This window comes from Gordionus sp. m RMFG-2023, chromosome 2, assembly GCF_954871325.1.
Source record: "Gordionus sp. m RMFG-2023 chromosome 2, tfGorSpeb1-WG-v2, whole genome shotgun sequence".
NCBI classification, from domain to species: Eukaryota; Metazoa; Nematomorpha; class Gordioida; order Chordodea; family Parachordodidae; genus Gordionus; species Gordionus sp. m RMFG-2023.
The window spans coordinates 21,089,500-21,101,818 of record NC_088776.1 but is presented as its reverse complement, the minus strand read 5'-3'; the positions used below and the strand labels follow the sequence as shown (position 1 = coordinate 21,101,818).

Here is a 12,319-nt window from a genome sequence, read left to right as displayed (position 1 = left end):
ATTACATTTATAATTGATCAAATAAAATCAAAATATAATTTTTAAAATATAAATTGTTAGCATATTTTAAATTATTTTTTCTTCGGTTGAAATTGACATGACTTCTTTTTTTATTATGCCTATGTCTTTCGCTAATTTTCTCAGAAATAAATAATATAAAAAGATGCGAGTTTCTTATTAAATATTGGCGCATTTTTACTCGCATCAATAAAAATGCAATGTTTTGTTTCGATGATATTTTAATTGCCTGTGAAGATGTAGCCTATAATTTTTTAAAACTATTATAGCACTGTACAATCTTATAATTTTTATTTTATTAAATTGTTTTTCCGCTAAATCGACCTATCTTATTTTTTTGATATCTCCTCCTTATCAAAGTTATATTATTGGTATTATTACTAAATTCCTAAAATTCAGAACATTACCCGCTTTTATGTATTTGAATTATTCTGAGTATATCCTTTATCATCATATAAAACAAGGCGCGGAATCTTTATTTATTGGTGGGGACTTAATAAAAATAATATTTTTATATTTACAATCATTTGTTTCTCTTAATATAAACATATCAAGCAATTAAAGGTTAATTCAATTTCAAATACTGCTCACCCAATGAAAAAAATTTATGGAATTTCTGGGTCCTGACTCTTGAATATATTCTTCTTATTAAAGCTTATCCTTGCCATTTAAAAGCATAAAGAACAAAACAAAAAATTTTTAATATTTTACAAAATTAAATTTTTCATATATATAATATATCGGGAAAAATACGACTATGAGATTCTTTGAGTATCATTTCATAATTATAAAAAATAAAATTAATATTAAAATAAAACATAAATTGTATATTATTCGCCGGTATTCATATTATTTATGAGCAGTATACATGTAGGAAACTTTTTGGACCATTTGCCATTAGATAAGCATTTTGATTTTCTGGAGCCTTTTCTTTTGAATCCAGGTAAACATGAGAATTCTACTTTTTCCCCTGGCTCAAAGATATATCGATTGTGGGGCTTTACCATACCATACTTTAGGACATTTAAAATCTCTCGAAATTTTAGCTTGCACGATGATGTAATTCCTATTTCATAGTTAATAAATAAATCATGTAAAATTAATATATATACTTAAAAAAAGTTTTATAAAATATTTCAGGCCTAACTTTAATTAGCAATTTTTCTATTTAAAGATAAATAAGTGATTAGCTTTTATGGCAGATGGGTAGTTGAGGGGTTGACGAATTGACTTCGTTGAGCCATTGACCAGATTCTAAACATTTTGAAAATCGAGATCCTGTTTTTTCGTGAATAAGATAACCCGTATCGCATTTGTAAACCAAGCGGGTACCGTATTTAAAATCTTGAGTATCGTTTTTCAATTTTCCCAAAATTTTATAATATCCATTTTCTATATTTTTAGGTTCGGGGCAGAGCACGTCTTTTTTTGATTAGAAAGGATATTATTATAAAATTTAAACAAAATTATTTAAAAAAAGGAATTATATAAAATTTTTAAAATATTAAATATATTTTTAAAAAATCCCCAGATAGTGACTAATAATGAATTCCTCGGAGGCAATTACGTTCAGTTGTCCAAAGCGATATTATTTATAAGATTTTTATCCATTTTATGAATAAACGTATATAAATGAAAGGAATGCGGAAGAAAAATATTTCTGTTAAAAATGGACTAGTTAGTCAATACCTATACCACACCCTTCTTTTCTGATTGATACAATTTAAAAAAAATTTTCTTTATTATTTAAGGTTTATGATTTTTAAAAATTTACTCATTTGATTTCAAAAGTAAGTTTTATTCAAAAACGGAACTAAAGAAATGTTGATAATTTTGAAAAAAATAATTTTATCAATCTATATAAAGCTAAGGCCCTAGTACTAAAGCCAAGACAGATTTATTCTATTAATACCTATGCAAGTAGGAATTTTTGCCGACCATTGACCGTTAAATTGGCAGATTATGTGAGAAGCTCCTGCTATAAAAGACCCCTTAGGACATGCGAAAGTAACTATGCTATTATAAATTGATGCCTCAGATTGCATTTGTACTATCAAATTTTCTATGTTTTTTCTGATTTCGGGGCACGTTATTTCTTTAAAAATTTTTAATAAATATTATAAGTTAATTTTAATTACAAATAAATTAAATTTTAGTTTTTTTCCCTAGATGTTATTTAAAAATACAATTTTTTAAGGAACTTAATCAATATTTACATTGAGCTATGTTAATTTGTAGAATAAAAGATGTAATAAACGGTTGGCTTAATAATACCATAATTCTAGTACCATAGACTCCTCTTATATTTAAATAGAGTCATATGTAATAATAAATAAAAGGTCGCCTAAAACAAATAATTTTGCTCAAAAATAAAACATTCACATTAGAAAAGAGCTCAGTAAATTTTATGTAATGTAAATACAATTTACAATGTATATACGAACTTTGACATTTAGGAAATATATCACTCCAACTACCATCGGCGTCACAAAGGATTTCGCTTTGAGGGAATATGCGGTATCCCTCAACGCAAGCGAATTTTATTCTCGTCTTCATTTTATAATCATCCCTGGTATCGGATATTACCTTGAGCAAAAGGTTATCGTTATTATCGAAATTTATAGGTGGACAATGGACATCTATAATAATTTATTTTTAAATAAATACAATTTAGTTGAAAGTGAAAAAAAATTAATAGACCTCAAAATTTAACAAAATAAATATACACTAATTATCTTCAGAGACCTACAGATAGAAAGGCATATTTACATATCTGTTTTCACAGGTTTGTAAACATTTTCAGCCCGTGTTTATATTTTGTTAAAATAGGGTCGGGCTCACAGGTCCTTATATCTTATCATATGAATAGCTCTCTTTCCAATAAAATTTCTAAATATGCCCCCTTAAATAATCCCACCTTATTAAAGGTATAGATTTTATAAAAAATAATCTTACATTTTAGTATATAAAGGTGAATACAATCAAAATATATAAGACCTTAAATTTTAAACTTTTAAATATAATAGAGATCTCATGTTGATTTCTATAGGGAGTGATACAAGTGTATGTTCCGCTATCATCAGAATGGCTGAGAGGTATAGTTAATGTATATTCATAATCATTTCCATTCTCCGTGCCAGAATTCCAACTCAACGGATAATATTGGCTATATAAAGGAAAATATTTTTTTATAGGATTAAAACCATGAACTTTAATGGCTCAAAGAGATTAGAATATCGGTATCTAACGCGGTTAAAGTAATTAGTTCCAAGTAACTAGTTTTACCTAATTATAAACTAGTTACATTATTGCGTTACAGTTAGTAAAAAAATTTGGAATTTAATTATAAAAGATACTAATCACTTTTCAAAAATATGTTTTTAAAGTTTAAGAAAGCTCATTTGGAAGAAACTTGACCTCTTTTACAAGCCAGCAGGGGCGTCACAAGCCTTTACAACCTCAGGGGGCTGAAATTTAAATATTTTCAAAATTACCATTTTTTAGCTAACATTTTCAAAATGATCTTTTTTTTAGCTAACATTATCAAATTTACATTTGGTATAAAACAAAATTTCAAAATTTTGAGAAGACTCTTCAAATTTTTCATGGGGCTCGAGCCTCTGCGCCCCCCCCCCCCTAGTGACGCTATTGCAATTTTAAAAATAGCTTATTGTGTATATAATAAAGTAAAAATTGATTAAACCCAAATTTTAAAAAAAATTTATAAAGTGCTATTTATATTTTTTTCGGTGCTTATAAATCTTATATTGTGATATTTTTTTCAATACAAATAAATATCGATATATTTTTTCATTGCAACTTTCTTTATATGTATTTAAATTATATTTCATTTATTTTTATATGACACATTATTTTATATAATTAAAAAGATTATATTAAAAATATGATCTATATAAATAATTTATAACAATGCAACTAGGTAATTTAAAATTAAAAAAAATATATAACGGGTGATTATTTACATTTCTAAGGATGCGACTTGTAACGGAAATAGTTACTTTCCAAGAGTAACCCCCACTTAAAAGCAGTTGCCCTTTTAGTGGAGTTAAAAAAGAAAATAAAATGTTTAGGTTGAAAACCATATATTTTTTAATACATATATATACAGACTGATTAACACATGATTAATGAGCTAAAAAATGCTGAATAAAAAGTCATCCCCGTCTTGTTATGTAATTCATAAATCTATGCATATTATATTTGAAAGAAAATCAATAAACATTATTATTTTTTCAACGCTTATCCATCCTATTTTTCAATAAATTAATTATTTACAAAATTGACCTATTGTCTGTTTAAAATTTTCACATTTTCTTTTCACATTTCCATATAGAGTAAATAAATAAATTTGTGTTTTAAAGGTTTGATAATATATGTCCATTATCCCCTCTTCATCATTTCCAAATCAAATTGTTTAAATTTTGGGTGTGGAGTAAAGATGATTGGAATAATCAATTTTACCTATTGTCAAGGATTTTGTAATGCCCGTCTCCTATCCGAAACTTTTTATCGTGACCAAAATCAAATTGTTTAATTTATTAAAACTTTTTTATTTCGTAGAGTAACAATCTGGCACTATCAATTTCAAACTACTACCAATGGTATGGTAAATCTGGTCTACTACTCAAATCGTTTTAAGCAAGTTGTTTAAAAAATTCCCCATTTCAAAGCGCCATCTTGCAATAAAATTATTGACTCCGCCCCCCCCCCCTTCCATAAAGTATAAAAACCATTTTCATATTTTTTGGTTATAAAATAAAAGACGTTAATTACCTTTATTATAGAAATGATTTTTAGATAAAGATGATATTAATTATCATTAAATATTATTCATCTTTTCTAATTAATTTTAAAATATGCTTTAATATAATAAAATAATGCAGTTCCAAAATATATATAATTATAAAAAAAATCTAAAGAAAAATCTAGAGAAAAATAGGATAAATCTGAGTTCTTTCCAGAGAGCAATCTTTGCTGTTTACTTGTTAATCAGTCTATGTAGTATATACGGTATTAAAAATCTATGTTGAAACTAAATAAAATCATTTATGTCATAAATTTAGTATATACATGTAAATTTTACATATTATATTTTCTTTAAACCTCTTAGAATTCCATTTCCATGTTGGGGTTCCATAAAGCCTGGGAAAATGACATGATATAATCACCTTTTTTCCCAATGGAATAATTATTTTACCTTCCCCGTTGGTCATCAATTCATCCCTCTCGGCGTAAACCGATATTTCTGGAGGAGAAGGGAAAACTTTGAATTTATTGTATAAATTGGATAAAAAAATATAAATGATTTGCATAAATTGCAGATTATTTAATATAACCTATTTAAAAAATTACAGGCTCCTGTTAAAAATCCCGATTTGGGTCGAATTTTTAAAACAACCCGATTAAGATTTTAACTAAAATAATATTATGTTAGCATCGAGATTTGGCAAATAGATGTCCAAGCATTTCTGCCAGCTATGAGCAAAATCTTTAGTCTTATATAGCGTTATTTTAATTATAATCTTAATCGGGCCGTTTTTTAAAATCGAGCCGAATCGGGCTTTTTAACAACATTACCGATAGTTCTTATTTTTCGGGTGATTGAAAAAAACATTTAACCCAAAATAAAATATTTTAGGCGTGCTCATGTTACAGATGTTCTAAGCATTTCTACCCCTCCTAAACGATTCCAATCTTGAACTATAAATATGATGTATAAAATATTTCCACGTCCATTTATATATTATATAATTACACATTTTTTGTTGGGATATTTATCTAATTAATTAAACATATTTTCTAGATGCTGCAACGGGCGAGTTAAAATTTTAAAAATTGGGTTGAGCGAGAATGTTAAAAATATTTTTAAACAATGGGGAAGCAGGAGGACGGGTTAATACAAAATATTTTTTGCGTGAAATGAGCGTATTAAATTTATTTAAAAAAAAATTATTTCTAATTTTTATAATATTACTTATTTTGCAAGTTTAAGTAAAAACTACGAGAAAATAAAATAAATCAAAAGTGAAATCAAATAATTTTTAAACATTTGGAAAGTTGAGTTAAACAAAATTTTTAGATCAATGGTAAGGCAGGTAAAACATTTTAAATTAACGGTTTTAATTTTTTTAAAACAATGGATGGACGGGCTCTTGGGTTAAAAACCAACACATTGACGACTTCCAGACTCTTCTCATTTATTAAAAAAAAGGTGGAGAAACCTAACTCTACCCATATTTTTTACAACAGTAAAACAAATAATCTTTTGCAACAATAATAGTACCTATTGCGTTATAACCCAATAGAGGTTTTACAGTGATATTTTCTATACAAGTAATTACATGTTTCAGTAGGATATTTTCTCAAATCAAGACATCTAGGCATTTGTTCACGGAGAGTTGGTTTCCAGATCCCGTTCCAACATCTCAAATATTTTGAGCCACTAAACAAGTATTGACCTACATCAAGGCACTTCACATATATCATTGTGTTATGTGGAATATCAGACGAAATCTTGACATTTGTATTGTTTAAGTATGATATGATAGAGGAATTTCTGCTGAAACTAGAACAATTCTTTAAGTCTAGATGTTCAATAAAACGAAATATATTATATTAATCATATAATAGTGAAATATAATTTTGTTAACCTTATTAGAATTATACGAATGTTACTATTTATCCTCTTTTCAGGGAACCTTATTACTTCTTAACAACTTATTTCTTCTAAACAACCTTCAAATAATTAAGATAATCAAGCAATAAACCCAGCTTGAGATAGGGGAGGACTAGTAAATCAAGGTTCCCGTGGGACCTATTAATCAGAGGCCCCTAACTTAGGAAAATTCTCCACCAATTCCACTTTTATCCTTCGCGAGAAACATAATACTAATTCATATAAATTTATATTCAAAAGAGTGTTATCTTTAAAGTTATAGTTACAAAAACAATTATTTAACATAATTATTGATATTATTTTTTAACATTTTGTTTACTGAATATTAAGAGATATAATTAAAAATGCCATTTAACAATACTATATTTAGCTAATAAATTTCGCATCTCATTATATACAAATATGTACAAAATTAATGCGTATATAGATTAAACATTAACACATTTTGAATTAAAAAGAAAATTTAACCAGGCGAATGAAAAAAAATATAGAAAGCATCATCTCGTATCCAATTATGATCCTTATTAAGGGATCATTAAAAAAGCAAGATGATAACTGAAAGACTTAAAAGTTTCTTACTTACTATACTCTAAAGGAATATTTTATAACCTTAACTAAAAACAATAAGAAAAAAATGAATATCCAAGATAATAATATCTAGCCACTATGTATACCGCCTGTCTAAAAAAACGTTGCCTTTTGAAATTTTTTCATCTCTAAAATGTATCTCATGTTTTTATCAAATTTTATATTTTATTAAAGAATATTTAATGTCCTAAAAATTTTTTAGAATTCGATCGAGTCTTTTTTTTTTAGAAAAGTGAAATAAACCAATTGCTAAAATTTGACAAAAAATAACTCAAGACCCCAAATTTTTTTTTTAAAAAGGCTAGATAAGTTCTCATAATGTTGGACTATAGTCGGAAGCTTGCTTTTTTTTAAATAATTTCCCATAGTCATAAATTATAAGCCGAAATATTAGGATATGAAACAAATTTGATTATTAATCGCCTTTTATTAATACGCCCCCAAAGCAAACGATTTATATTAGAAATGCTATCAAAAGAAAATCTTATACTGATAAAATTATGCCGTGAGAATAAAAAATGAAACGCACAAAGTTGTTTCCTGAACTTTCTAAGAAAAGTTGAACATTCGTGCACTTGAAAGAGCTTTATAGCGACTTCGAGATACGGGTTTCATATAGCAAAAACAAGTCCCCTTATATAAATACCGTATTATCAAGTGTGGGAACGCAGTGGCGTCACTAGCCTTTATAAGGGTTCAAAAAAAAATTTCTTTTACTTATTTTTTTAGATTTCAAATTGTATTTTCATTTTTATCTAACAATTTAAAATTTTCAGAGGGCTCTTCAAATTTTTCAGAGGGAAAGTGCCCCTGTGCGCTCCCCCCCCCCCCACCTAGTGACGCCACTGATCAAATAAAATAAAGACTTTAGTCTACAAAAATAGGTCAAACATTTTGGTTCTTTAGAAAGTCCGATTATAGTCCCACATAATGGAAACCTATCCAGCCCTTTTTTTGAAAAAAAGTGTGTCTAGTTATTTTTTTTAATCAAATTTTAGATTCATATTTTCAGAAAAAACGGCTCGATTAGTTTCTAAAAAGTTTTGAGGATATTAAGTTCAATATATTCTATAATAAAATATAAAATCTCACTAGAAATGAGCAACGCATCTTAGTTATAAAAATTTCAAAATTTTATATTATTTTTTGGCCACCCCTTATATAATCATGAAAGTGTTTTTAATAGCAATGATAAATGGTGGATTTAGTTAAAAACATGGATAGGAGTATAGATGGATAATGGCTAAATGTCTGCTAATTCGGCTCAATCTTCAGGCGATTGCTGAATCTGTTAACATTCAGGTGTTTTAATTTATATTAGTTTCCTTCAAATTTGAGCTGATATCTTTTTAGTAAAACCATGAAGCCAATGTTTTGGCTTTAGCCGATTTTTTACCCGGCTAAAAATTGGCTTAAACGGCTAAAAATATAGTAATTACCTAACCATAGATAGGAGCTAGGGGAAAAATAGTGGTAGAAAATGATGAGAACAGCAAAGATGAAGAGTAACTCTATTATCGAGAGCTAATATAAAATAAAAAGTGTCAGATTGTAATCCCAATTACACTTGGATCTTTATGAAAATTTAAAGTTTCAATGATGGCAATTATTTAGAAATTTCAAAATAGTTAAACAATTTAGACATATCCCCAATTTAACTTTTATACCATATGTGTTTGGAAGAAGAATAATTTTTTTATATATTCATTCAGAAGCTGCATAAATGAATATTTAATAAAAAAATTTCTTATATGCTTTTACCAAATAATTTGTATGGAAAAACTCAAAATCTGCGGATACAATTCGAAGTATGAATATACGTCCGAACTGTTACGATGCCATTATGGATACCTCTGCTTATATAAATTTCTAATTCAGAAATATTGCGCATATAACAGAATAACGTCAACTTAAATATTTTCAAATAAATCACGTTCAACATTAATAAAAATACCTCCAGATCCAATAATCAAGGCATTATAAATTCTCACACAAAAGTTATTTTTCCATTCTCATATATGGATGATTTTTATTCAAGTCCGTTTTACCTGCACTCTTTTTAAATTATTTAAAAGAAAACATAGAACTTATGTTATTAGCTCATGATTTTTTGGAAATTGTTTACTAAAACTCCCAATAACTTGATCTTTAATATCTCAAAATATTTAAATCCTGTTCAATAGTATAAGTTGAACCTTCATTTAAACATTCATCAAAATACACTTCCTTCTTGCAGCCTACCCTTTGGAAATATTACTCTTTCTATGCAAATGGTATCTGGTAAACTCATTTCAGACAATTGATTAAATGTTAATGACATTTTTTACAGCTTCTGAAACTATGTATAAAAATTGAATAGAGATACATGATTAACATATTAATTATCAACCAGTTATTTAATATATCTAAATGTTTGTATAGATATCATTTTTCTGGTATTCGTACAGAAAATTTATATATGAGGAAATTAATGGATTAGGGCAAAGACAGCACATTTCTAAAATAAGTTGTATTGCACTGAATACTTGTTGAGTAAAATTAATAGTTAATTTATTATAGTTATAGTTACTTTGATCTTGGGCAGTAGAAATAAAAAGACAGGCACTTTTATCTCCATAAATGTAAATGAGTTTAAAGGAAATAAATTATATTAATGAATGGTAATTTGATATTTATAATAAGCAAGTCAATGAAATAACTAGCATTTAAATTCACTTATTTAATATATAATTATTCTCAAATATTTTAATAAAAAAATAACTAGCTAGTCCTTTTAATATATCTTTTGAACCTCCAAGTAGCCCCCAACTACAAGATATTTTGTTGTGGACCCCAGAGGGGCTTTTCGGGTGCCCCAAAATCTACATTTTTAAGGGGCTACGTTGGACTCGTCATACTAATATATGTGGCCAGCCGTTTCTAATTGAGATTGAGATATAATATATTTTATAAAAATATTACAACTAAGGTATCTCACCACAATAGCTCGAATCAATAACGTCAGTCCAATTTCCTTTAACGCAAGTGGATTTCCAAGATTTAAAGGATCCCATTGTGCAAGAATACTCAATTTCCGTGCCTTCAAGGAAAAGATCTAGATTATCCTTTGATTCCCTCGTTATAGAAGAAATTTTAAAGGTTGCATTGTCAAAAATTGAATTAGGTCGACAGTCATTTGCTAATAAGTTAATTTTATTATTTGTTTTTGTTGTTAATTCTAAGAATTTTTCTATAATATAACTAGTCAATTATTCGTGATATGAATCAATAAATTCAGTTATTTTTTTTTGTTCTAAATCTAAGATGTATTAATTTTTGTTTATGTGCTTGGTTTATAATAATATAATTCTAATTGATATGTATGTATTCATAATATTTGCTAAATCATTTTATATTCAATATAGAATATAAAATATATTTCTGACTTTTTATCTTATTGCACAATGGAATGGGCAGCGTCCACAAGCCCTTTTCATTGCATTCAGAATGCTTTGTTCCAATCAATGTATATCCATTCCAACAATTGTATTCTATTTTTATTCCGCTTACATATATATTAGGGTAACTGTCTTTTCTATCGTTGTACTTAACTTGATATCCACCGTTTTTAGGAACGTGAGGTGGCATACATCTTACTATTAGTAAAATATTTTTTAAAAAATTTATTCTTTTATTTGCAATAATTATATTTGGCTAAAATCTTGCCGACTAAAAATTGTGCATTGGAGCATTAATTATAGAGGGGTTAAAACAACCAATTTCATGCAGATTTTTAAATTTTATTATTGGTTTAAACCGGCATCAATTACATGATAATTTATTCAATAATGATAATAATAGGTCTATAAAAATAATTCATGTGTTTATTTTATAAAATTGAACCTAAGAGACATGATGGAGGCTCAGGTTTCCATATACCATATGTGCAGGTTATAAAAGATTTCCCCATCAATTTGTGTCCAAAAGGGCAAGAGAATTCCAAAACCGTCCCATGAGGAAATTTATTCCTATGGTTAAGAGGAAATTTTAAATTAGATGAGTTTGCCAGCGAGCATGGTTCTGATGAATAAAATTTTCACAAATATTGTTTTTAATAATATTGTTCATTTTTCTTAAAACAAATAAATATCCTTTTCGTAGGCCTATATTACCTTACCATTAACTTTAAATGTCATAGGAGTATGGTTAAAGTTTGCACTTAATATTGTGTTATATAACCATGGACTCAATCAGAGTTGTTATAATTTTTCCAAAAAACAAACAGAAAAAGGTAAGGTAATTTATTAAAATATACTTATAATACTAATAGAGAGCAGTGTTGCTGCACTGGAGAAATGGGGGGGAGGAGTTAAACCCCTTAAAATTTTGGGTAAGTCCAATAAAAAAAGGTAGCGACACCATTGATATTAACTGGCTTAACCTATTGACAATATATGACATTTACGCAGATCTCACGGTGAGGGGGGAGGGGGAGAGAATATATTCTGCAGATTTATTTAGGGGCCAAATTACAAATAATGGTGAGCGGTGTATATGATTTCCGTGGAAGAGGGAGAAAAGGAAATTTTGTGGTATAAGCTTCTGCCTATTGAGGAGTTAATTCTAGAATATTGTCAGCATTAAAATAAAATACAGTATTGTATGGTTTTTTTATTAAAAAATATCTATCGTGTAACTATTAAAAAGTCTTATAAAATACACCTCAAAAGTTGTACCATTAGAATAAGCCAACAAAGTTTCGAAAAGTAGAAGAGAGGTGGATTTCTTACTATCCTAAATAAATATATTGATCATTTACCTTTATCACAACTTCGGGGCTTTGATTTGCCATGCAAACACAAATTTTTTTGATCTAATTTCATGTTGTGACTTTTAGAGCAGTTCAAATTAATAAATTTATTATGCTTTATTATATCTTTTGAATAGTGTAATTTAGATGAGTTTTTCATTTCGTCACTTTGTGGTAATGTGCATGAAGCTTTTAGGGATTTGTTTTTATTGTTTTAAGATTACGGT

General features: G+C 27.5%; 1 protein-coding gene across 6 annotated transcripts in view; it reads right to left on the bottom strand.

Annotated features, from left to right (window-relative positions):
• Positions 1-700: 700 nt before the first annotated feature.
• The window catches only part of LOC135924795 (sushi, von Willebrand factor type A, EGF and pentraxin domain-containing protein 1-like), a 59,881-nt gene continuing 48,262 nt past the window's right edge, over positions 701-12,319 (bottom strand). For 4 of the 6 annotated variants that reach the window (XM_065459902.1, XM_065459903.1, XM_065459904.1 and 1 more), the window contains 11 exons: positions 12,102-12,281; positions 11,186-11,362; positions 10,729-10,938; positions 10,281-10,481; positions 6,381-6,623; positions 5,143-5,302; positions 3,030-3,184; positions 2,463-2,657; positions 1,931-2,113; positions 1,210-1,440; positions 701-1,084 (listed from right to left, as the gene is read on the bottom strand). In XM_065459902.1, the coding sequence (XP_065315974.1) occupies positions 849-1,084; positions 1,210-1,440; positions 1,931-2,113; positions 2,463-2,657; positions 3,030-3,184; positions 5,143-5,302; positions 6,381-6,623; positions 10,281-10,481; positions 10,729-10,938; positions 11,186-11,362; positions 12,102-12,281 (2,171 nt within the window). In that variant the 3' untranslated portion in view covers positions 701-848. Of the gene's footprint in view, positions 1,085-1,209; positions 1,441-1,930; positions 2,114-2,462; positions 2,658-3,029; positions 3,185-4,001; positions 4,073-5,142; positions 5,303-6,380; positions 6,624-10,280; positions 10,482-10,728; positions 10,939-11,185; positions 11,363-12,101; positions 12,282-12,319 lie in introns of those variants that run through there. The other 2 variants (XR_010571410.1, XM_065459906.1) reach the window with 2 other exon arrangements.